Genomic DNA, 26,525 nt, shown 5'->3' on the forward strand with positions numbered 1-26,525 from the left:
GTTTGTTTGTGATTCTAAGATACTGGGATGAAAACCCTAGACTACCAACGCAACACCATGGAATCTCACGTAGCATTTTCCCATGAACATGAAATGCAGCAACACACAAACATGTAAACGCCCAGACAATTAACACTTAGAAATCATTGCTTGGAATGTCACACTCGGCCCAGGCGAGGAACGGGACCGGAAATTGAGCCGGCTTGTAATTGCTCCGCGAAAACTTCTGAGAGTTCAGAGCATCGAAACGTGCTGTTAAAACTCAATCTGTCAGCAGGAACAACCGAAAGACAAGCCACAGAACTGCAGCTGCGGAACAGAAAGTACAGAAATATAATAAGGCACGATGAAATAACAGTGGAACATCAAAACACTCACCATACAAGTTGATGAAACGAATACAACTCTCAACCACACGGGGGATTGCTTGTCCAGAGTCCTTATTTAGGTGGAAATAGATAAATAAAGATATCAAAGTGTTAAATCATGGGTTGTTATCTCTTTTTTAATTACATACATTTTGAGTCTATTTCTATGTGATGTGACTAGTACATTTACATGTACTGTACACTGGGAAAAGTGAGGGTAAAAAGATGGGGTTAGTACAGCAGTGGCTTCCAAACGTTGTGCCCGAGGTACACCAATGGCCAAGTCCAAATCTCTATATGCCTGTATTCATAGCAAAAATAGCCAATCTATAAGGTGAATTTGTAAATCGCTATTTTTAAATATTTTTTTTTCTTTTTTTCTTTAATAAATGAATTCATGAATGCATTAGAATGCCCAAAATAGAGATCTCAGGTTGAAGGTAGTTAGAATTTCTTTGGTTATTTAATTTGCCTGTGTATTGGGAAATGGGTTTGCACAAAGTACTGATATATAGAACTATACACAAAGGTATTAATTCCTTTTTAATTTAAATATATTGCAATAATAATGTGTGGTAACAAAATACCAAGACACACCTGGACTTGTCTCACGGCACGACAATGTGTCCGTAGTGTACTGGACACACCATTTGGAAACCATTGCACCACAGTTCATCGCTGTTGGGTGGAAACCTTGTATGCTATTCTTTTTTCATGAATAATACAAATAAAATATATAAAAATATTACTTCCAATTGAAAAAAGAAGTTCCAATTAATTCAATGTAGTTATTGTTTAGTAACAAGCTGTTGTTAATACTTTTCATTGGTTCAGTATTTATAAAACCAACAGACACACTTCACCACTTTCTCATACAAGGTTTCTGATCGACAGCAACGATATTGAGCTTTTCCACAGACAGACTGAATTGACTTTACCAGCTGCTTGATCTCCCACAATGCTTCAGTGGCTTGTCACCAAATCTACAGCAATACTCGCCAGCTGCAATAACTATCTCACCTCAAGCCTGATATCCGATAATATGTCAGTGCTGAGGCACTACTAAAAATGTTGATGTCGCCATCGCGTTGTGTTAACATGAAAGCCCAACCTTTGAGCCTCGATAAGCGACTAGATCTTGAGTAAAAGATGCGCGCACTCCATATGGAGAAGAGGACGTGGAGGAGATGAGACCATGTTGTTGATTTAACAGAAAACACATTGATTCCTCTCCCTCCCACAAAAAAAAAACGCAATCCAACCATCATGTTTAGCTTGTGCTGTTACTTCTAGATGCTTAAGGTGCTTTTAATGATACGATGGATACGTTTACAGCCCTCAGGGGGAACACTAATGGCTAAAGACAGCAGTCCATGTCAAGTCTGACAGTGTTCCAATAGGCCGTAGCCATGATGGCTTAGTGTGCAGGCCTGGCCGTCGTGTTATGTAACACCATCGTGTTGGGGATAAGCGAGACCGGGACGAGACAGTGAGCGATCAGTCAAATTCAATAGCGATTGAGCATGCTGGAAGCGTTTCAACCTGAGCGGTAGGAATTTGAGGAATTCTTCCAACATGATACACACTGAAAGGTCTCAATAATCACGTACATCTCAGCGACTGACCTTTCAGAATTTAACGTTTTTCTTTAAAGCCATGAAGCTTAGCTTGGTTATTCTGGGGGGTGAAGATTTGTCAGAAATAGAAGATCTACAAGCCCAAATTTTATACACTTCTGCTTGTAGATCTAGTTCTGACTATTTTCGGCAAAGCTATTTGGTGTAAAGCAAAAACATTTGGGGGGCCTGACTAAGTACAGTATATAGGCTTTAAAGCAGCTTGGCGTTAAGAGCCGTTCAGTCTGTCTGGGTCGAGTTGGTTGAGTAACGGAGATAAATATGGTTGCATGTGTGTCATTACAAACAGGATGTTTGTCTGGTTGTTTAGGAAGCAGGTTCAGAAGGATAAGCAGAGGCAAGCAGCTTGGGAGTGTCAACCCCTCCTATAAGAAAACCCCAGAGTCTATACCTGATGTCGCGCATGTGAGTTCCGTCGTCCCCGGCTACAGAAAAGTGTCGCAGGAGCCAGAGAGAGATCGAGAGAGAGAGACAGACAGAGAGAGAGACAGACAGACAGACAGAGAGAGAGGGAGAGAGAGACAGACAGAGAGAGAAGCAAGAACCAGATTAGGACGGCAACAGCTTACTAAAGATGCACCCTTCACCCGCTCTGAGCTGGCATTAAAAACGGAGACAGTTGGGGACCAAAGGGGACAAGACAGGATCACCAGTAGGAGGCAGTAAGGAGGCTGCCTGGAAGAGGGAGGTAGGCTGACGGCCAATCGCTGAATGTCATTGATCCCCGCTGCTGTAACACTGAACACATCGGACGGAAGAACGGGTGAAGAGACGGATGGAGGGGAGAGGAAAAGGAGAGGAAGACAGCGAAGAGAGACGAGAGAGATAAAGGAAAAGAGCGGAGAGGGAGAGAGACGGAGGCAAGGAGAGAGGCAGAGATTAACCATGCCAGAGCCAAGCGGCTCATTGATGTCTTGTCAGCTGAAGGAGACAAACATCCATCCATCCCTCCCTCCACCTCTCTCTCTGTCCTCTGTTCTGTCACTTAGGACTTTGCTTCTCAACCTTTTATCGCTAGCATTTCGTCGCTGTCGGACGGAAACCTCATGTGTTCAAAACTAACTTACTGTGTGTGACAGTAGCATGACGTGGTAGGGAATTACTTTAAAAATCATAAAAAGTTATACATACAATATGGAGATAAGAGGTTTCTGCACGACAGCAACAATATTTGGAATGATCTTCAAAGGGCCCACCCCCGCCTGCTCACAACACGTCACAGAGCTTGTAGGTGATTTCTTTATTTTGTTAAAATAAGTGTTAAACAGCTCTATATTCTGATAATCATTGCTATAGACTGTTTGTTCAGTAACAGTAACAAACACTCCAGAGCAATGAATAGAGCTTTAACACTTTTAATAACATTTAAACCAATTCCATTACCACTCTTATCCAAATAGACTGATCAATACAGTATGTCGTAACATGGAGGCTCGCACTCAGAAAGAAAAGCCCTCATTTCCTTTCATTGTTCCATAAGCCTGGGGATGACGAGATGACAGACGTTTTGGCTATCCAGCCTTCATCAGTGTCTGATGAGGGCTGCACAGCCTGCCTGTCATCTTGCCATGGCAGTGGTCAGATGGATGAGTGGGCCGCAGACGCTTTGGAGGTTTTCATGGGGCCCTGATCAAGGAAAAAAGGTTGAGAAGCAGCGTCTTAAAAGACACCTCTCCACCATGGAGTTCTGTCACCACACGTGTCCTCAACCTGGAGGGATCCAAAAGCCAGCAGGGTCAGAGTATTGTCACAGCAACCCCCCGTCTCATGGGCTCCAGTTCCCCAAAACCATCTTAGCACAAAGGTTCTCTCCTCCCCTCCCTGTCCGCCCAGCCCCCTTAATGTGGTGTATATAATAGAGTGATTTATTAGAACTGATAACTGATTTGCTTCTAAGCAACCATTCTATCCACTAATTTTTGGATTAATTGAATAATTGAGAAGGGCATTTGTTTGTGTAGATTATTCTTTTTTTGAAGATTTTTATTTATTTATTCTTTGGCTTTTATGCCTTTATTGACAGGGGATGGTGGCAATAAACATGAAACAGGGAGAGAGAGATGGGGAGTGACACGCAGCAAAAGGTCGTCAGGAGTGGGATTTGAACCTGTGACACGCTGTCAAGCTGCGCAGAGCCTATATGTGGTATATGCGCCTGGACCACTAGGCCGGCAGGCACCCATGTCAATTATTCTTTGTTATTGATTAAGTCGATTAGTTTGATTAACCGTTGCACTCCTAGTACCGTGCAGTATATACTGTAATATAATGTAACCGGTATCGTGCTAAGATGCCTTGAGGGAACCCACCAAAATGCCTGGAAAGCCAGCACAAGACAAAGGATGTAACCATGGCACGGCCGGCGACACCAGTAGAGGCCAGCCTGGCTGTCATATCAGTACCTGGACGAAAGCCTCCAGGTTGCCATTAAATAACCTAACGTTAAACACAGAGCGGGGCCTAGCCCGCCGGGTGCCGGAGTGGGATTTGAGCTGCCAGGGAGGTGGTCTGGATTAGAACATAGATTAGACAACCACTTCAGTTTCAAACAATGTACTTGTGTTTTTTTTTTGTGACAAAAAAGGCAAAATCTTGAAATCAGTTTGACAAGTATTTGAGAACATTAAAACATTTGATAACTATATGAAAAGAGCATTTATTTAACTATACAATGAACAGGAAAACAACTAAGCATGAATAAATACTCATACACTGAGCTGTATTTTATCTAACCACTTGCAGATACTGATGTTGTCAAAAACCTCAAATAATGGCAGAAATATAATTATCAGCCAAACCGATACAGTGCATGGGTCAGGCTCTACTAAAAATTGTTTTACGCAACTCCACCTGCAACCTACAGCATTCCTTGTTAGATTAAAAAGCAGAACGCCACAAAAAGTTAAAATAGGGCAAGCATAGGAGTCAACAAGCCATCTGCTCTAATTTGCTCCTGTTTGCTACAATAAGCATTTTTTCGCTGAAGCCGCCCTCTAAACCTGAAAATGACACAGGATGTGATTTGCATGCAAAGCATCGCGGCTTCTCTCCAGTCCTCTGCCAAGTTTTTAAGGTGAAACTCTAGCTCTCTCCCTCGTCCTCTCTCTGTTCTAGGACCTGACGGCCGGCCACTCCTGGGACAGTGAGGGGACAGTGAACTGAGCCACTCCTGGGACAGTGAGGGGACAGTGAACTGGAACACTCCTGGGACAGTGAGGGGACAGTGAACTGAGCCACTCCTGGGACAGTGAGGGGACAGTGAACTGAGCCACTCCTGGGACAGTGAGGGGACAGTGAACTGGACCACTCCTGGGACAGTGAGGGGACAGTGAACTGAGCCACTCCTGGGACAGTGAGGGGACAGTGAACTGAGCCACTCCTGGGACAGTGAGGGGACAGTGAACTGAGCCACTCCTGGGACAGTGAGGGGACAGTGAACTGGGCCACTCCTGGGACAGTGAGGGGACAGTGAACTGAGCCACTCCTGGGACAGTGAGGGGACAGTGAACTGGGCCACTCCTGGGACAGTGAGGGGACAGTGAACTGAGCCACTCCTGGGACAGTGAGGGGACAGTGAACTGGGCCACTCCTGGGACAGTGAGGGGACAGTGAACTGAGCCACTCCTGGGACAGTGAGGGGACAGTGAACTGAGCCACTCCTGGGACAGTGAGGGGACAGTGAACTGAGCCACTCCTGGGACAGTGAGGGGACAGTGAACTGGACCACTCCTGGGACAGTGAGGGGACAGTGAACTGAGCCACTCCTGGGACAGTGAGGGGACAGTGAACTGAGCCACTCCTGGGACAGTGAGGGGGACAGTGAACTGAGCCACTCCTGGGACAGTGAGGGGACAGTGAACTGGGCCACTCCTGGGACAGTGAGGGGACAGTGAACTGAGCCACTCCTGGGACAGTGAGGGGACAGTGAACTGAGCCACTCCTGGGACAGTGAGGGGGACAGTGAGGGGGACAGTGAGGGGGGCGTATCGCTGCTGTCGGTGGAAACCTCACATTACAGCACATCCAAAACCGCTACTTTTAAGAATTAGATTAAAAAAATAGTCAATCTAAAATCTCAAAACGCGTTGCGCTGCACTGGGAAGATAGCTTGAGCTTGTATAAAATAAAAGTAAATGAATAAAAGTATAAAATAATTTAAAGTTAAAGTGGTTAAAATGGATGTAGTGTTAGGCTAGTGCCCTGGGGGACTCCGGCCAATGAAGTATACAGGCTTTAAGTGGTAAAGTCTGCTCTAGAATCAGGCAACGGATTCCTCTCATTTTCAATGCGTAATTCATCTGAAATCCTAACGACTTTGGATGACAATTTAACATTCCTTCCGAGAATTGTTACATGTGAGTCTCTCTCTCTCTCTGTGTGTGTGTATGTATAGTTTGCATGTACTGAATGCATATTATGTACAATAACATGTATGTGTGGAGTTTTTTACCTTGTAGTCATGTAGTCTGCTCTGTGACCTGGATGAGAGAAATGCACACGCACACGCACACACACACACACACACACACACACACACACACACACACACACACACACACACACACAAAGTGTTCAGCTTACACATACTGAAGGGTAAACTGTACATACCAGCTATATACAGAAGATATTATTATAGGTAGATACAGTATATAACTAGTAAGATGCCTAACGGTGACATGTCTTGGCCATCTGGCCAGTGATGTACTGTATATCGGACCGGTTATCCATATATGGAGACCCCTGGTACCCATATATGGAGATCCATCCATGTACTGTATATGGAGATATGCTGTGAGACCACAAACATGCTTACTCAGTTATTCGTTATGTGAAAGTCCTATGACGTCTATGACATCTGACATCATACATACAATCCCTTGTATGCCCATATATGGAGATCCCTCTCTGTAGAACCAGCCACACAGATACGGGCTGTCTTCCTCCATACAGTATATGGGCATTCCCATTATGAAGTCCTGTTACATATGGGCTTAATATTGATGACATAAGGGATCTCCATATATAGGCATAAAAGAGATTCTGTTAGTGTGGTTCATCACTTTGATGTGAGGGGTATCAATACCTAATGTATGTGATGTATCAAATACCTAATGTACACAGTAATACTTTTCACACAGATAAACCCTTCAGTGCAGGAACACATACAAGAGAGTTACAAGTTAGGACAAGAACACAAGGTAATTACAAAGTAATTACAGCATTAAATGACGGAAGTAGGCTTTATGGCCCTCTGTCATCGCACTGGACATGACCTGGCCTGTCTGTCTGCCTGCCTGTCTGTCTGTCTCATTCAATCTGTGATTTTCAGAGAATTTATCTGGCTTGACAGTCAGTTAAGACAAGAACTTTACAGACTGTCAAGGGCTTGATATAAATTACATTATTGCATGTGGTGTCACATTGTGGTGACACATTGTGAGCTTGTAGGTCGGTTTTGCACGCACGCACGCACGCACACACGCACACACCTACACGCACACCTACACGCGCACACACACACGTTGAGACCCCACTGCTTTAGCGTAAAGGTCAGTTGCCTATTAAAGCAGAGACCACCAAGCCTGTAAGCTTATGGCTGGAGAACAATGACTTTGATAGATACTCTCCATGTTTACAGTAGATTAGCTAGTTTGCCTTGAGGAGATCCCACCGCTGTAGAACAAGGAGAGGCCGCCACAATACAGTATGTCACACAGCCTGCTAATGCTCCCAAGGCCATTAAGTGAGCCGCAAATCAATCACTAAGAGGGCCTAATACGACTCCACAACCCCAGCTCGTGACTTTCCTGGTTTAAAAGCCCAGATTACCATCTAGGAACTTTGGTCTGGTGGAGAGAGAGTAGAATGTCAATTATTCTAATCGTATCACAGATATAGCCAAATCATCTTAGCAGAGCAGTGTGCTTCTTATGTAATTTGTGTTCCAAGGTTTAGTCAGACATTAAGGCGGATAATATCGGCCATATGAGCGAGCATTAACCACAGGGTAGTCAAACCAAGGCAGTTATTGCAGCTACCTAACTAAGCTAATTTCTCCCCCAGTATGGCTGGCTTAAGGCCAATCCAAAATAAGGGTTTACAAAATATAGTTTGGAGAGACAGGAATGGAGGTTCTGGTTCACGGTTCAGAGGAAAAGTTCTGGGACCGTCTTTCTGAAGCTCGAAATGATGTCAAGTAGTAGTAGTTAAATAGCCTATCACCTCCCTCTCCGAAGAAAGGTTTGCACGTCGGACATCTTTAAGTATACTTGTATATAGTATTTATCTATTTAATTTATTTATTTATCTGCATTTTTCTGTCCTTTCCAATTGAACCCCCGTCCTCCAAAAGTGTAAATTCTCTAAAAGAAAAAGAAAATGTATAGAAAGAACATAAGGTGGAGGTAAAAACTATGACTGTACCTTCGCCCAGTGTCCTCTTCAGCAAGTCGTGTTTGGCCTGCAGTTTGGAGATGAGATTACTGCCCTCCAGAAACTCCCGGAATTTCTGTGGAGAATTCACAGTAATTACATTGAGCCCACAACCCCCCAGCTGCCCCCATGTGCCCAGGCAGAGCGCTCACCCCGTAAGACACCAATCTGTTTTTTTCTTTTTCTTTTTTAAGTCTTTATCAGACCATGTCCATCTCTAGTCTGGGATAAAACAGTGAGGAGGCTGTAACGAACTAGAGAGGAGAGACATCTTGACTGTGCTTTGCGGCTGTGAGCTACTTTCAAAGGAGCTGCTTCATGCGTAAAACAAGTAATTTAAAGTCAAACAAAATGTTTTAAATATTCCCCCCCACCCCCCCCCCACAAAAACAGAAGTACATTACAACAATAATGCAGAGAAGCCATTCCATTGACAAAATAGTCTTCTATGTAAACCCTATATATTCCTTGACCCCAGGGTTCTAAACTTAGTCCCCTCCTTTTCTCCTTCTACAACTAATCTCTTCGCTGAAAATAGCTGATCTACAATCTCACAACACGTTACGTTCCAATGGGAATGTGAGCATGCAGATCGGCTATTTTCGCAGAATGGTTGCCCCCCAGAATAGGGACGCTAGGGTTCAAAATAAAGTTTAACGAATGAAAAGTATTATTAAGAGCTGCTGACTAAATAAAAACTACATTGGAACACAAGTTCTTTTTCCCCCCATTTCCTGAAAAGTAACGGCTTATGGGCATACCGGTACAAGGTTTCCATCCGACAGTGACAATATACTGTACATAAAATTGAATTAGAAATATGGAAACTTGGACACTGAAATATTGGAAATGTTGAAATCATGGTTACCAAGAAGTAGGGCTGGGCAGTTAACTGAAAATATATCGAAAATATTTAGTACCATGAAGTAGAACTGCTCGGTCTCCTGCTGGTTGGCCCTCCTCTTGGCGATGCTGGGTTTACTGAGGTAGGTCTCTGACACCGTGGACTTCACCGACTCGGTGGAGCGGCTGTGGTGGAAGCACTCGGACACGTCGTAGTCCTCGATGGTCACCATGTCCTGGATGGTGGTCAGAGTGGCTTCTGATGTCTTCTTGATCTGCGGGGGGGCAAGAAGAGACCAGGTGGTTTAGAGCAGTGGTTCTCAAAGTTGGGTCCGGGGACCCCCAGGGGTCCTTGAGGGAGTTCCAGGGGGTCCCCAACTAAATGATAGTTAGCAAACAAATGGACAGTTATTGGGTATGTAACTCAGAGAGTGTACAAATGGAACCAAATGGACCCATTTGATTTTACAATATAAATTGGGGTCTCAGAGATAGACAGATACCATAAATGGAGATCTGTAGCCTAATGCATGTCAAACTGGGGTTCCCTGAAATTAAAATGGTTGAAAATCACTGTATAAATCTTCTCTTATATGAGGGTCACTGGCATTTCTTTTCAAATGGGGGTCTGCGGGCATGAGTGACAATGAGTGACAATTTGGAGGTCCTTGACATGAAAAAGTTTAAGAACCACTGGTTTAGAGCAGTGGTTCCCTAACTTCCCTCAGGCCGGGTCATACAAAAGACTGTAAATATGTGACGCCATGTCTTCTTGCTTGGCACTCAGCAACAAGGGTTGGATGGGGGGTCCAGTATGTCCCTGCAACATACTAGCGTCATGTCCAGGGATGCACACAACATGGCGCGATGCAACACTTTGTGAGCTTATACAGATCTGCTATTTTCATTACTTGGTGAAAGTTTTATTTTATGTTAGGGAATTTCTTTGATTTGTTAACACATATGGTGCCAACCCCGAGTTTCCCGAGTTTGTATTGGTACTAGTGCTGTGCCAACCCCGAGTTTCCCGAGTTTGGGCCGTTTTTGAAAAAAAAATAATAATAATAATAATTCAAATTCTTTTTTTTCAATTTTTTTTTTGGACCTCCAGAAATGTATTAGGCAGGCATGATCGCGATCGCGAAATTGCATGTTTAACCCCCATACCAACCCATTCTTTCAAACATGGCAGCCATGTTTGTTTACATCTGAAGAAAACATAATGGCTGATAAATCATGAATGCCTGAACGGATTTCCAAGCGGATTTTTTTGTTTGAAAGCTGTGAACAGCATCTACACACGTGGTGCATCATCTAGGCATGGGCGTGCACTTTTTACACACTTGCACAATTACATGGAAGTCTATGGTAACCATGGCAACGCGAGACATTGAAGAGAAAAAATCATTGCAACATAAGTGTTAATGTACTTTTGAAAAATGACATTTGACATTTTCTTCAGTTTTGGTAAAAAAGAAGGAAACACTGGTATAGAGCAGTGTATGTCAACGACCCCCATATTCATATTTATTTGGTTACAGACAATATTTTAGAGGACGGATCCGCATAAGAAAAGATTTGTCAAGATTTGTCCATTGTCAAGATTTGTCCAAAGCAGATTCAAAACGTGTCGCATGGCGGCATGTTGTGAGCTCATAGATTGGCTGTTTTCCAATAGCAGAAAAATATGTAATAGGGCATAAGTGTTTGCTGGGAAGTGGGGAGCCACTGTAACCACCTCAAGAACCCCTGTGGGTCCCCGGACCCCACATTGAGAAGCAGTGCTTCACGATACTTCATCACGTTCTGAAAATAATGCAGCACATCTCAATCATGACTCGCAGCCACAGCGATCAATCTACATGCACTCAAACCGGGTAGAGGAGGTGGAGTCGTGTGCTTTTAAGCTTCATTTCCATAACCGCCCCTTAGCTCCCTGTCAAACAGAGTGCTTCTCCGGGAGATTATAAATGTCAGGACTTGGCCAGGCCCGCCGCCCCATCACTTACGGGAGAAGAGGATTTTTGGCTGGCAAGCGAGGTCCGTAAAGACCGTGTCTGTTCCCCTACTTATGATGACAAAGATGGCAAAAGTTTCACGATGAACAAAATGAGATGGAGTTTTCCAAGCAACACAAACCGGTGCACAAAAGAAAGGCGGGTGGTAAAGGCTAGTTCTCGTCCTATGTAATCTTTCTAACCAATAATAGACAATAGAAGCAGTAACGTTCTATAAGCCCTATTCACGCACTGCCCACTCAGCAATTTCTCAGCAACTTCCTCGTGCTGAAGTTACGCTTCGAAGGGGAAACCCTGCTAAAAGCCCATAGAGTTAACACAGAAATCGCTGGACTTAAAGCCAACAAATCATTATTTCGAACGGTAAAGTAAATTATAAAGCTTTTTGCCTTTTACCATCTTGTGTTCTTGATCATGCTAGCCGTATTTTATACTTTACTATTCGGAAATTGCATTAAATTTGCGATTTCTGTGTTAACTCTATGGGCTTTTAGCAGGGTTTCCCCTTCAAAGCGTGACGTCAGCACCAGGGAGTTGCTGAGTGGGCAGGGCGTGAATAGGGTCTATTGGCAGAGCAGTGTGGTGTCGAGCTTGAGTTTATACCTCATGCTCAATGCAGAATTGCAGATCTAGACTTCATCCCAGGTAAGTCCTGCCCAATGCAGGATCTCACCTCCATTGACAACTCCCTTGCTGCTTTCCAACTGCAAAGAGCCCGGATGTTGCCCTGGACAGTAGGACTATCCTTCAAGGCACACACAGCGCTTTACACTTTGACATCCTCACCCAGGAGTCTGCCTAGATTCCTTATCCAGGCCTCAGTCGCACCCGCTCATGCTTACTGAAAGCAATAGCACACTTTGGTATGGGTTTGGGTTGTGTGTACTTATCTTGTCATGATGTAACTAGTTCATGTGGCGAGATATATCGCTCCATTGCACAGATGATTAGAAATAAATAATTCAAAAATAGCCTCTCTTTGACTTCCATTGTATGATGAAACAGCTCTCAAAATCACTCTTTTTGTACACAGGAATGCAAACAAAGCTGACCAGATATATCATCATAAACCCCAGTATGAAGAGTGTTTTTAATAAAACAGAAAACAAATATCAACTTCATGTTGATTTGGAAGAAGGAAGGAAGAATACCCCCTGGCACATCACTCTCCTCTTCAGATATTGGTTACTGTTTGGTTTCTTAATTCTTAGATTAGATGTTTCTATTCCACAGGTTTGTGATTTAGATGTGTAGCGTGTTTAGAAAGAAACTAGATTCATTGTTTACCTGGTATCCAAGTTTCCCTATTATTATTTAGCCGACACGTTGACACACACACACACACACACACACACACACACACACACACACACACACACACACACACACACACACACACACACACACACACACACACACACACACACACACACACACACACACACACACACACACACACACACACACACACACACACACACACACACACACACACACACACACACACGCCGGGGCTGAACAGTCAACATCTACTGCAGGATCACTCCATGCTTCCAGTGGAAGAGACGGCAGGACATGGCTGCTAAAAGTGTTCCAGAGCACGGGAGGAGAACTTTGGACCCTCGATACTAATCTCTGACAGCTTGTTTGTAGAAGACTTGTTATTATACTTGTTATATAGCAGTAAACATGCCATGAAGTTGCGGAATCTTTATAATTTTTACGCCTACAACTGCTAGTTTCACTGCGGCCAGCTGTCTGTTCAGTAGATTCAGAATAATGATGCACGCTCAACTCGCCTCCCCATATTAGCCAATCAAATTAATGTATTGCAGTTACTGTACAGAAAGCGTCAGGTTTTCTGTACAGTAACTGCAATAAATTAATTTGACTGGACAACATTATTGATGATGTTAAGTTGGGAATATGTCAAACTTGACTTCATCAATAATATTAGCTAATCAGATAGCCTGATTTACCTTTTTTGCGTGTCATAACCACTTTAAATGCCTAAATTGTGTTGATCAGTCGGGGGAGAGAGAGAGGGGGGGAGGGAAAAGGATGGAGAAAGAAAGTGGAGAGGGAGGGAGGGAGAGAGACAGAAGAGAGGGCAATGATAGCATGCTCAGACACACAAATACATAGAGCATGTGTTCACCTGCTGAGAGAGAGAGAGAGAGAGAGAGAGAGAGAGAGAGAGAGAGAGAGAGAGAGAGAGAGAGAGAGAGAGATAAATGACAAGGGGGCAAACAGGGCGAGCAGGGTGGGTGGGACTGTTGACTGTGAGTCAGTGATGTAGAAAAGCCGCAGCGAGGCCTCATGGTGCAGAAACGCTCTTGAAAACACCATACGTCAGGGTTCCCCAATAGGCGGCCCCCACCAACCCCAGTAATAATGGTAGTATAAGAACAGCAACAACACTAGTATATCGTCATTGTTGGGTGGAAACCTTGTATGTCCAAAACAGTTCGTTTTGTATTTATCATCTAAACAATGTACTAAACTAGTGAAAACAGCCATCTAGAAGCACGATCTGCTGTTTTCACTAGTTTTGTGCGACGATCTTGTAAGATGAAGCAGGGCTTTGCTTTACCAAAAAACGTACACATTTGAAACTTGGAGATACAAGGTTTCTGCCCGACATTGACGATATCTGAACTGTTGCTGGAGTAGCGGAAACGCCACCGTCGCCCCCTGCAATGTTGTGGCCCTCGGCTTGGTACCCTAGACATAATTCGGACCTTGGGGAAAACTAATTGGGGAACCCTGCTGTACGTTGTGGAGCGGAGTCCCTCAGGGCTCTATACTGTACTGGTGACTTTTGTGTTTTCCCCAGAATACGGATGCTGGGGTTTAAGTGGTTCTACCAAGCTCTCTGCATTCCAGTAGAGCGTCCAACATGTCAAAAGCCACCAAATCCAAGAGCAGTGGTCGGCCTCACGTCTCATTCATGAGCTTGTAGAGCTGTTATTTTCACAGGGCAACGCCGCTGTATGACATGGATAAATTAACCACTTGAACCCTCGCAACACGGCATGTTGTGACACTGGAAAGATTTGGTGTAGAGGGAAATACTGGCAGACAGAGCCGTGAGGGACCCAGGTCAAATAAACAGTAATGCTTAAGCATACTGTAATTATAGCATTCTATGCTATTTTAAAGAATTTAGATAATAACTTAGGCCAGGCTTAACGTGCGAATACAGTCTGACACTTCTCGCTAAAGAAAGAACACCGTTGATTCCTCATGGACCTGTAATACACAGAGAACGATGAGAATGGATTATAGCTTGGGATTTTTATGTGTGTGTGTGTGTGTGTGTGTGTGTGTGTGTGTGTGTGTGTGTGTGTGTGTGTGTGTGTGTGTGTGTGTGTGTGTGCGTGTGTCCCAACTGTTTGACCCATGACTCATTTGGCGTTTGAAACCACCTGAATAACAAGGTGGAATTCAAGCGAAGGGGGGAGGAGGGGAGGAGGGGGCTCTCTTTCATGTGTTTACAGTGATGGATTACATGGCTGACGTGCCTGCCTCCACACACAATGTGGATGCAGTAACAGTGTCATCCGTCTCGCTGGGAAAAGCCAAAACACGCGGCAGGTTGGGACAGAGCTAATGACAGCCTGGGACGGCACAGGAAGGAAGCGGAGCAGGGAACTCTCACATGAATAAACTTCCACCTTTCTAAACATGGTAGTCTGAGCTGACTGGTGTTTTCGAATGGTTCAACAGAAAAGAAGATTATTTTTGCTTGACGTTACCTAAAAATGGTAACACTGTATTTAAAGGTCGGGTCTATTAATTCATTATAGTCGCATTTATAATGCATTTTAATGCACTTTAATAAGGCTTCGTAACACTTGTATAAATGTTTATAATGCATGCATAAAACATCTAACAAAGACACTATATAAGTTACTAAATTATGGTAGTCATATTGTGCCGTTCCGCTGGGCTTATAATGCATTATGACCAGCACTCATATTGCTGCATAAACCTGGCTTTTTATAAGCCGTTATACATGATTGTAAACATTTTTAACAAGTGTTAGGAAGCCTTGTAAGTGCATTATAAATGTAATTATAATAAGCCTAACGCCAAATATTGTACTTTTACTCCACTACATGTATATGACAACTTGAGTTACTAGTTACTTTGCAGATATAATATAAACTATAATATTATAAAATATACATTAACCACTTTAGCCCTGTTTTATACCTTGGCTGTGAGCTTGTAGATCGTCTATTTTCAAACATTTTGTACTTTTACTTTTGGTACTTTAAGTACCGGTACATTTTGATGCCACACTTTCATACTTTTACACAAGTACATTCTGAATTCCACACTTACTTGTAACAGCGTATAGTGAGGTATTGATAGTTTTACAAAAAAAAAAAGAAAAAATAAAAAATAAAATAAAATAAAAGTGAGTACTTTTTCCATGACTGGCAGCTTGCCCTTGGTGACAGGGGAAGAAGAAAGCCCAGCATGTTATTTGGAGACCACTAATATGAAGCTGGTCCCTCCCTGGCAGCTTCTGGGGGCGGGGCGTTTGGAGTAGGGATGGGACGATAAGCAATATTATCGTTTATCGTGATAAAAAACTCTCACGATAAGCGTATCGTGGAGATTTAATTTATCGTGAAATTGTCCTCCGCTCCGTCATGCACTGGGATCAATTCACCTTTTATTTGCCCAGCTGCATATCCGGTACCACTTAAACCCTCTATAATTATTGGTAAAAGGTACTTATATACGTACGTCTTTTTTGCGACACGTTGTGAGCTTGTAGATCTGCTATTTTTTGGCAAATGTTCCGGACCCAGGATAATGGATTTTGATTATCGCGATAATATCGTAAATCGCGATATCTTTTGTCACATTGTCGTGATATGAAATTTTCATATCGTCCCATCCCTAGTTTGGAGGTCAGCATGTCCAGCTGTTGCTGCGCGGTCGGAGAGGAGAGGAGAGGAGAGGAGAGGAGAGGAGAGGAGCCAGGCATGCGAGAGAGAAGAGCCCCCAGCTAGAAAGCTGCTGAGATCCATCCATTATTCAGCACATCACCAAGTTACCAGAGGACCACAGATTTGCTCAATTACAACATGGCTTTGAGAACACCGAGAGGGTCCAGCTCAGTCAGTATCCCAACAAGGACCAGTGGCGGAGGAAGTACACAAATGTTTTACTTAAGTAAAAGTATCAATACTGCAATATAGAAAATAAATACTATAATACAAGCGAAAGTATTTTAAAAGAAGAACAATAATTTGAAGTAAAGGTATAAAAGTATTGGCATCAAAATATATTTAAAGTACGAAATGTACGTTTTCAAATGCATAACATTTTCAAATAGCCAAACTATATATAGGGCTGAAGTGATTAATGTATGTTTCATAATTATAATCAAAATCTACAAAGTAACTAGTAACTAAAGTTTTCAAATTAATGTAGTGGAGTAAAAGTAAAATATTTGCCTCTGAGATGTAGTGGAATAGAAGTAAAGTAAAAAGAAATACCTCAAAATTGTACAGAAGTACAGAACTCGAGTAAATGTAACTAGTTACTTTCCACCACAGAGAAGCACTGATGTAAACAGAAAGGCCCAGACAGGGAACAGGGAGTAGTGAGTGAGTGAATGATTTGGGACACAGTCCAGTACTTCTGCATGGCAGACATCAGTGAGGCTCATGTCAGCATGAGACCAACACATATCTCATCTAAAAAAACAAAAAGTCTAAAAGTGCTGTGACGTCTATAGCTTTCAACAGACTCATGTGGTGAGATCTGTAATCTGCTCATTGGCCCACAACACACACATACTGTACAACACACACACACACACACACACACACACACACACACACGCTTTGATGTTGCTACCCTGTGATTTATCTGAGGGAAAAACAAATACACTCCCCGCAAAGCGGAAGGTAGTAGATTGTCAGGGTTTTAGCATGTAAGGCCTCGAGAGGGATCCATTACGTTGAGTTTATCTTGTGACACGATGCGGAGATGACAAAACAAGTGTGTGTGTGTGTGTGTGTGTGTGTGTGTGTGTAACCACTTACAATCCAGCACCGTATTGGGGGAAATGTTTGCAGGAAAATAAATAGCAGATCTGCCCTTTTCAACCAATATAATTAATGTATAGCTAAAACAGAAATTCACTAGTATAGAGCCGTGAGGGACTCCGGTCAACCAAGTTTAGGATTTAAGTAGTTACCCTAAGTGCATCTACTGTATGCCTTCATCGTTGATGAAGCCTGTTGCCGTCGCAAAACTAAACCAAAAAAGAAGTACCTGCAGGACTTGAGGAGTGTGAGTGCTGCTGGCATCGCTCTCTGTTTATGGACTCTATGGAATCCAAATGACTGAAATCAGTCATGGCAACTGAGAACTTTAATCCATGGGTCCTCCCACAAACTGTGAGATTGTGACGCTCCCACTCACCAGTCGCCACACAAAATAAATAATTCACCTCCCATTTCCTCCTCTATTTCATGGTGTCACAGTGGTTTAAGGAAACAGCTGTGCTTCTACGAAGCGCTGCCCTGAAGCCTTTCCTGGACTGACTTAAAGTTGGCTTGTTTTTCGCTCTCCTGTAGCGCTGTCCCGGTGCCCTCGCCACCCTTGGAGCGGGCAGGATGTAGCTGGCACCGTGCGCCAAGGAAGAAAGGCCATCTGGTGATCCTAACACAAGGCAACGGCACCCACCACAGCTGACCCACCAGGATGATCCTTTCAGAGAGGCTGGCAGACAGGGGCACGAAGCCCCCGCGGCATGACTTTGCGCATGCACGCACTCATGCACGCACTCACACAGATGCATGTTTAAATCATTTTTCCCAACAGTACAGATCGTGTGAACACTAACAGTGAGGATACCAGCTGGGTCCGGTCAGACTCAATATAACACACCAAATAACACACAGCATAGAGCCCAAACGTTGTGTACTTCCTGGTAGCTTGAGCTAACAAATAAAAGACGGACAGCGATGAGCGATGTATGTGACGATGACAAAGAGATAGTGTGCGATGCAAACAGATGCAAACAGATTTTAAAACTGTAGCGTTACCTCTTCGTTCTCGATCTTCAGAGTGGCCAGGCGAGACTGAAGCTGCTGGAAGCGCAGTATGAGCTCCCCGTTCACCGGCGGCTGCACCGAGATCTGACTCACCTGCAACAAACGCAGAAGTGCACCAATGCATCAAGGACAATATGACACCATTTCTACTTTGTGCTACAGCATAGCTACCTTTACTTGATAGATAATGCAAATATGTCTGACAAACCAGATATGACTGAGATCTCTGGATTTGACAAGGCCCAGTTGAAGAAGACGGAGACGCAAGAGAAAAGCGTCTTGCCCATCAAAGAAGTCATTGAACAGGAGAAGGCAGCATCATGAAGACCTCCAATGCACTGTACAGTCCACGAGCATTGCCTTTTTCTCTCTCAATAAACTTGGTAGATAATGAGTGTTTTAAAGTTAAAATCGTTTTAGAGTGAAAATCTAAGTGATTAGGCTACTGGCTAATCTGAACCACTGTTGAAGGATAAATCAAATAAAACGTTATTTCTTTGCTGGTATAATCCCAATATGGACCCCTTTAAAATCAATAGCCAAGTAGTTACAATAATACAAGGTAGCCAGTGGCAGCCAAGCAGTAAAAACCTCTGCACACACATGCAGCTGCTAGGCTGCAGGGTAGGAGGTTGTGAGACATCATTTGTTATTCGCAGCCCCCTATAAAAACCTAATCTGGCAGCACAGACAGCAGTAAAATGCTGCAATTAAGCAACAACTAAAAATCAGACCTCATTAAGTTTAAGACTTTTTCATAGAACGTCAAATTCACAGCACTGCTTCCATGCAATGTAATGGGTTGGCCGTGTGCACTCTTCTTTTGAAAAAAGAAACCTTGCAGAACTTAGCAGAAAACTAACATGTGGGGTTAAATTTAGTGGAGCTGTAGTGAAAGATATTCATGGAACCGTTATATTCCTATCGTAATGATGACTCACTGTATTATTCTAAGACACGTTAGTTCATCCACAACTACAAGCTCAGGACGTGTCACATTGCAACGCATTGTGAATGTCCCCAGAATAAGGACACTAGGACAATAAATAAATGTATATCAAATGGGTGGTCCGTGGCATGGCCTAGTGCAGTGGATCTCAATCGTTTCTGGATCAGGGTTTTTTTTTTTTTTATATATTTTTTTTTTGGCTTTTTATGCCTTTATTTGATAGGATAGTAGAAATAGGAAATGGGGAGAGAGATGGGGAATGACATGTGGAAAAGGTCGTCCAGATCGGGAATCGAACCGGCGACACCAGCAGGCATCATAGCCTAGTATGTGGTATGCGCCTTGACGACTAGGTCAGCGGGCGCCCAGAGCATGTATGTTTAAACGATCAATCAATAGATCCTGTTCTGGCTTGGACCAATGGAACGAACATGGTATACTTTTATTGGAATCACAATGAAAACCAAATTGTCAAGGTTTTAAAGAAGAACCATACCATACCATTCAATTACATTTTATATTGTTATGTTTGCTATGTTTTGCCAATCATGTGGGGGGCCACTTGCAATATCCTCACGGCCCACAGGTTGAGAACCACTGGCCTAGTGCAGTGGTTCTCAACCTTTTCAAACCGTTACCCCCAAAAAAATAATCATATTTGAGCTGGGGACCCCCCACCCTGACAAACACTTGGAATTGTAGGAGTTGAGGCATCATATTTACTCGGTTCTTTCTTTTAGGTATTAAAAAGGTCTTTAAAGTCCCTAAATTGTCACTTTACTATCATATGGGGACCTCCTTGATAGTGCATATCAAACTGGGGGTCTCGAGGATGACTGTACCGTACCTCATCTCCCAAGTGCGACTGGAAGTCAAACTTGGTGGGCGGGCAGAAGGCGGTGGGGTACATCTCCATGAACCTCTGCCGGTCACTGCGGGGGTCCAGGCTGTCCACGGCGTTCTCGATGATGTCCAGGCCCTCGTGGCGCGACGTCTCCAGGTTGTACTCCGCCGAGAGGTAGGTCCGCAAGGCTCGATTCAGGCTAGCGTGGTAACCCAAGTCACAGCACTGTCACAGGAAGGAGAGCACAGTGTTGCGGTCAGGCTGAAACCACCTACTGTATCTCCATATTTAAACTTCTAAACCCTTTTCTTTTGCAAATGAATACCCTACTAAGTAGGGCCTACTTGATCATACAACAGTCACACAAAAGCATCAAAAGTAGCAGATCGAAAGTGTGACGAAGCGACACGTTTTGATCTTGTAGATCTGCTACTTTTGAATTTGGATCCTGGACATTTGGACATAGACGATAGGACATGATTTTTGAATCATTAATATTAAAATGACTGTTGAATAATTTTATTATATATTCTGACTAATTCCATCACGCAACGGACCGCATGCCGGCAAGATACACTATCGTACAGAGTCTTTTTGGGGGGGAAGGAGGGTTAGGCTCCTAGGCTCTGAGGAGGAATGGGGCATGTCCACATTTTATACAACCTCCATTAAAAGTAGAATTGGAGAAGTTTAGGGAGTTAATTGGATAGTGAGTCTACAGCGCTCAGTACATTCCACTGACATGAGTAGGGTATGCTGAACTATTTTCCAGTGATTTTATGTCACCATTATAAAGATGTCAAATTGGGCTCAATAATTGACCCACTATTGAAACATTACTGGCCATTAAAGCAGTGTAAGTGATATTGCTTGTTAAAATAAGTGATATTGTTATACACTGATATTCTGATTCATTGTAATGATTCTGTAACCATTGCTTCAGAGTTCTTGTTCAGTCACAGGGGTCTTCCTGTCTCTCCGGCAATTTAGTAAAGGGGAAATAGTTCAGACTGGGATAGCAATTTGATCCAATGAGGAGAGAGAACTCTTACAGTACATGATGTAGGATAGTGAAATTGGAAGTGAAAAAACAAAGAACAAATTTGGAATTGTTACACATTGACATGCTCAAAAAAGTGAGCATAGAGGCCAAGGTTTCTTCTCAGAACAGATGCACGCACGCACGCACGCACGCACGCACGCACGCACGCACGCACACAGCATAGTGAAAGTATGAGAGCCAAGCGGAGAAAGAGGTCTAATTTCTCCACACAGCGTGATGATGACACAGAGGGGAGTTCGCATTTCCCCTGTCCTTCCGGCCTGTCTGGAAAGAAAAAAAAAAGCCCTTCTCTCCTCCTCGGTCAACGACAAGCTAAAAAGATGGCGCATATCCCCCCCAAAAAATAATAAGTAGGCCAAATTATAAATAAGTCATGTTCATCGATTGTGGGAGGTCACACGAAGCATTCTGCTGGCGAGGCAAGGTAAAGAGCTGCGAGCGCTGCTGAGCAATGGGAGCTGCTGACCTACAACCAGCTGGAATTCACACAAAAATAAAGTGGGTTACAGGGATGCGTGCCCGCTCTCGCTCCATTCAGTCTGAAGAGACATACTGAAAAACAATGACCAAAATGTTGTTTTTCCACCTATTTGTGCTAATGAAATGCTATGATGTCCAGTGGAAGAGGTATGGAGATTCTTTTTTTTCTTCTTTTTTTACTCATGTAAAAGTAGCAGTACCACAATATAGGCCTAGAAATACTCTGCTTGGTTAAAAGTACAAAAGTATTGGCATCGAATGTACTTAAAGCTCCTATGACACGGCCCAAAATGATCATGTATGATACAGTAAGTCACGTGGTCTCTCTGAAAACAGTTTGAAGCGGTGCACGACGTTGCGTGCTGTAGGCTACAGTATGTACTGTATGTATGTACGTCTCCTACTCCAGGCAGCTCCCTTGCTGAAACACACACACACACACACACACACACACACACACACACACACACACACACACACACACACACACACACACACACACACACACACACACACACAAGTGTAGCATGACATCGTCACTGTTTTTGGTTTTGCTAATAATTTCAACCGTCTTTTCCCCTTTCCCTGTAACAAAGCCCTCTGAGAAAATGGTTACACAGCCAGGTGGAGGGATCGACGTAGACAACTCGCATACAGAGCGTGTATTTCTCCCCGATCAGCGGGTGAGTGGGGACACAGACACAGTAGCCTAGCACATCTAGTAGACTATCTGCCGACTGCCATTGCTAACATAAGGCACTGAAGGCAGCAGCAGCAGCGTGTGAGTGTGAATTTTCTACTTTTTCGAAAATAGCTGATCCAATGTGCTCACTTGTGAGATTGAAGGCATTTTCAAATAGCGAATGTATAAAATTGTGCTTGAGTGGTTAATATTTTATGTTTTGTATTAATATTCTAAATCTGCAAAGTAACTAAAGCTGTCAAATTACTGCCATAGAATAAAAAGTGCATTTGCAATACAGTGGAGTAGTAGAAGTATAAAGTGGGAAACAAATGGAAATACTCAAGTGTAATGTCCCTCACAATTGTACAGTACTTGAGTAAAGTAATTTCCCCCCCACTGGTGGCTGTAGCTGTGTGGGCAGGCATTTTAACCCCGATAGAGGGAGATGTGTCCTGACATCTCCCCTATATGAAGGCTGCGCTGCTAAACTCATCACTCTCTTCCTACCACTATTAAACCTCCAAAGGCCTGTGTGAACGTCCTGTGTGTGAATAGCAGCAGCTCCATGATACGAGGGAGTGTGAAGAAACATGACACAGTTTTTACGAGAGGGTGATTTTGCAAGGGAAAAGGAACGCCGCTGTGATGTGATTCAGTCTCCACATTGTCTGATCACCGCGTGTGCCTGGTCATGTTTATGTTGAGGACGTATAGTCTTGCATAGCCAGACGATCGGAGATCTGATACGTCTGGGAAAATCTAAGTTCACTGAATTGAGAAGGGATAAAACCAGCGGTAACAAACCTATCCTAAAAAAAACAATATTATTATACCGTCTCAAAAGGACCACAATCAAGTCTTTGCGTTGGTTCTGTGTCTCTCCAAATAGTTTCCACACAGTTTTAACTCAATCACTCAATTTAGATGTCATAAGGCTCTGTCTGATCTTTGATTATTTGGCTATATATATATGTCACGGTTAGATAGAGAAACGGTTAGATCAAGAAACGGAGCGCTCGTCGTGCGGCGCGGGGCGGAAAAAGCGGTCGCTTTGAGCCACAACAACGTAGCGTCGGCAGGAATATTAGCGCCTCACCCCACGGAGGTTAGGGTTAGGGTTAGGGTTAGGCATAGTTTTACTGAGGTTAAGGTTAGGGTTAGAGTTAGGCATAGTAAGCTAATGGCTAAACACAGCCGAGCTAGGCTAGTAAACAAGGAAAGAGAGTCGCAAACGAGTGACGTCAGCGCCTACACTAGTGAATGGCTGTTGTCGCCATCTGGTGGTGATTGGTGTGTGGTGAAAGACAAAACGAGTGCTCTTACCATGGTCTAACTGAGTTACCCAATCTAACTGTAACATATATATGCATGTTTTTTTGTGAGGGTATCTACCCTAGGTGAAACAGGGAGAACATGCAAACTCTACACAGAAAGGCCCTTCTCATCTCATACGGGGCTGTTCCAGTATGTCGATAACAGATTATTATATCATATCTTTGACAGCAGAAATCATTCCCTACTAGTGCACGTTCTAACAAATAATATACATTTAGGTTAAACGTTTCTCAGAAAGAATCAATGAGATGCAGGATGTACGGTTTCATACTTACATCAATTAAGTCGGATAAGTCGTGGATGTAGTATTTGAAAACGGAGGAGTTTGTTGCTTCGAGCGTCAGGAGATACTCATTCCGCGCTTTGATGGACTTAAGTTTGTTCTCCGAGTACTTGGCCTGGCGCTAGAGAGAGAGACAAAGAGAGGAAGAGAAAGAGAGGAGGGGGAAAGAATTAAAAACAAGACAGTGGATAGGAATTTTACTTTTGTTTATGAATAAAAAAAAAAATGACCAACGTACAGTATATGTATATGTACATATGTATAATATGTACATAATTAACAACTCTAGTCGTTGCATTTGGTCTCCCTGCTCTTCTATTTAGAAAGTTTGATCCTGTACTGTAGCCTGGTAGGACTACTAATGGTTGACCAGAGGTACTGTCTGTCTGTCTGAAGGTCAAAATCATAGACATAGAAAGGTAGACGCCTCCTTCGGCTAGGGGGCGTATGCATTGAGCAACTAAGGGAATCCTCATCGCTTCCGTGTCCATTGCTTCCGCGTGCGTCACGAATACGGAAGTCGGTAAGCCAATCAGAGGTAGGTGGGGGCTGGTCTTTACGTATGCAGCCTGTAAGAACAGCTGAGCAGCGCAACATCGGAACTAGCTCTGTTGAATTGAATTGTAGTCCTTGGATAAGTCTCAGAAAAGACACGCTGTGATTGGCCAGTAGTCACTTTGACTGACAGCGTTCCCTTAGTTTTTCCAGGAAGTCCGGATTAGAACTTTTGCACATCGCTCCAATTAACTGCAGAGGCGAACGAGGCATCTAGCTCTTTATATCTGTGGTCAAAATAACATGTCTCCCCTCACTGAACAGGCATGCTCCATTAGCTCAGTGGTAAAAAGCCGGGTTCGAATCCCCTGACATGAACATTACAGAGTGCAGCTTTAATGAGCAGAGGATTCCTTTCATCGACAAGCGATGGCTCAAGTCTCCTGTGTGCAACGTGGCATCATCGCAGAGCACAGCAGAGATGACACAGTTCAGTGACACAGTGAGTGGAAACATGTTTGTAAGAAAAAATACAAATAAAACAAACAGGGAAGACGAATGAGAGATGAAAAGCTAAATATCTCTGGCTGAGCCCTCGATCCTTACTCTATTACTTCCTCTCTTAGTCACTGTCCTCTGACCAATGGACACTGACTCACACACACACACACACACACACACACACACACACACACACACACACACACACACACACACACACACACACACACACACACACACACACACACACACACACACACACACACACACACACACACACACACACACACACACACACACACACACACACACAACGCTTTGCAAACGCATTCTCGGCAGAGCTGTGTAAAAAAAAAAGAAAAGAAAGAAAGAAGTTATTCCCTGCGGTCATTAAATCATTTGTCACGGAGCTTTAACAGAAAACAGACGGCTTCTGAGAACACAAGGCCGTGCTAATATGACTGTGACAGCGTGCCATCGTGTGCTTTTCAAGGACCTCTTGAGGCCCGTGAGGCTCTTGGAGCGAGGCCACGCTGCAGTCAGTCCCATGCAGCCTGTGGACGTTCAGTCCCCGTCTGTCATGTCACAATCACGACAGAGACGTAGAACCATATTGAAGAAGACAGCTTCCAATAGCGGCCGCCGGCCGGGCTTCATGTGGGTCTCTGACTTCATTGCGGCCAGTCTGTGACTGTGACATCAGTCATCGATGACAGCGGTTCTCAAACCTTTTTTTTTATTTTGAGTTCCTGCATTGTGTACAAAATGAAAACAAATGGACCCGTAACAGACCTGTAGAGCCGATTCTTACTTTGACGCAATGGCAAACAGCAGACCTACCAAGATTACAACGTGTGAGATTGTAGGTCTGCTTTCGGCATGCAACGCCGTCGGGCGGCGCAGCATATACTAGATCTGCACTCTGTTGAGGTGCCAACTTGCTCCTTGTGCACAAGTAGGACATGTATGGCCTACTTTACCATCACCATTGGCGATGCCAATGACATCACCACTACCCTCATTGGCTGTTAATGATGACGTTGCCAGAAATGCTGGTCCTTGATTGGGCTACAGGCTTAAACAAAAAATCAAACCTCGGTTCGAAGTGGAGCGGTGAATTTGAGCAGCTGTACCCTATGTGAGTGAGTGAGTGAGTGAGTGTAAACTGTGCCTGTGAGTGAGTGGTGAGTGTGCCTGGCCTGCACAAAACAGCGCCCCTCCTTTAACTAGTGTGTTGTGTGTGGCCACTCAAGGTATTGCCCAGGCTACGGACAGGGCCAGCCAGCCAGCCAGCCAGCCAGCCAGCCACATACCCACGGATATACCTGTTCATTGGGAGCGCTTTCACCGCTCCAAAAAGGACACCGACACATACCCAGCCGATCGCAGTACTTGCACGCTCTGCTGGCGCAAGTAATTAGGCCCAACGTTTCTTTTCTATGACATATCGATTTGTCAAGGTTTCAGACCCAATGATTATAAAATCACCAATCACTAAAAGTGG

At 43.8% G+C, this 26,525-nt stretch overlaps 1 protein-coding gene across 5 annotated transcripts in view; it reads right to left on the reverse strand.

The window, feature by feature from the left end:
• The window catches only part of srgap1a (SLIT-ROBO Rho GTPase activating protein 1a), a 125,623-nt gene that overhangs the window by 30,034 nt on the left and 69,064 nt on the right, over positions 1 to 26,525 (reverse strand). For 3 of the 5 annotated variants that reach the window (XM_080736147.1, XM_080736146.1, XM_080736149.1), the window contains exons 6-13: positions 24,018 to 24,146; positions 20,183 to 20,404; positions 18,378 to 18,479; positions 9,358 to 9,555; positions 8,429 to 8,513; positions 6,456 to 6,483; positions 4,408 to 4,513; positions 379 to 439 (exon numbers count right to left, since the gene is read on the reverse strand). In XM_080736147.1, the coding sequence (XP_080592273.1) occupies positions 379 to 439; positions 4,408 to 4,513; positions 6,456 to 6,483; positions 8,429 to 8,513; positions 9,358 to 9,555; positions 18,378 to 18,479; positions 20,183 to 20,404; positions 24,018 to 24,146 (931 nt within the window). Of the gene's footprint in view, positions 1 to 378; positions 440 to 2,396; positions 2,431 to 4,407; positions 4,514 to 6,455; positions 6,484 to 8,428; positions 8,514 to 9,357; positions 9,556 to 18,377; positions 18,480 to 20,182; positions 20,405 to 24,017; positions 24,147 to 26,525 lie in introns of all 5 variants that reach the window. The other 2 variants (XM_080736148.1, XR_013962481.1) reach the window with 2 other exon arrangements.

This window comes from Nannobrachium achirus (genome assembly GCF_963921795.1).
Source record: "Nannobrachium achirus genome assembly, chromosome: 11".
Taxonomy (NCBI): domain Eukaryota; kingdom Metazoa; phylum Chordata; class Actinopteri; order Myctophiformes; family Myctophidae; genus Nannobrachium; species Nannobrachium achirus.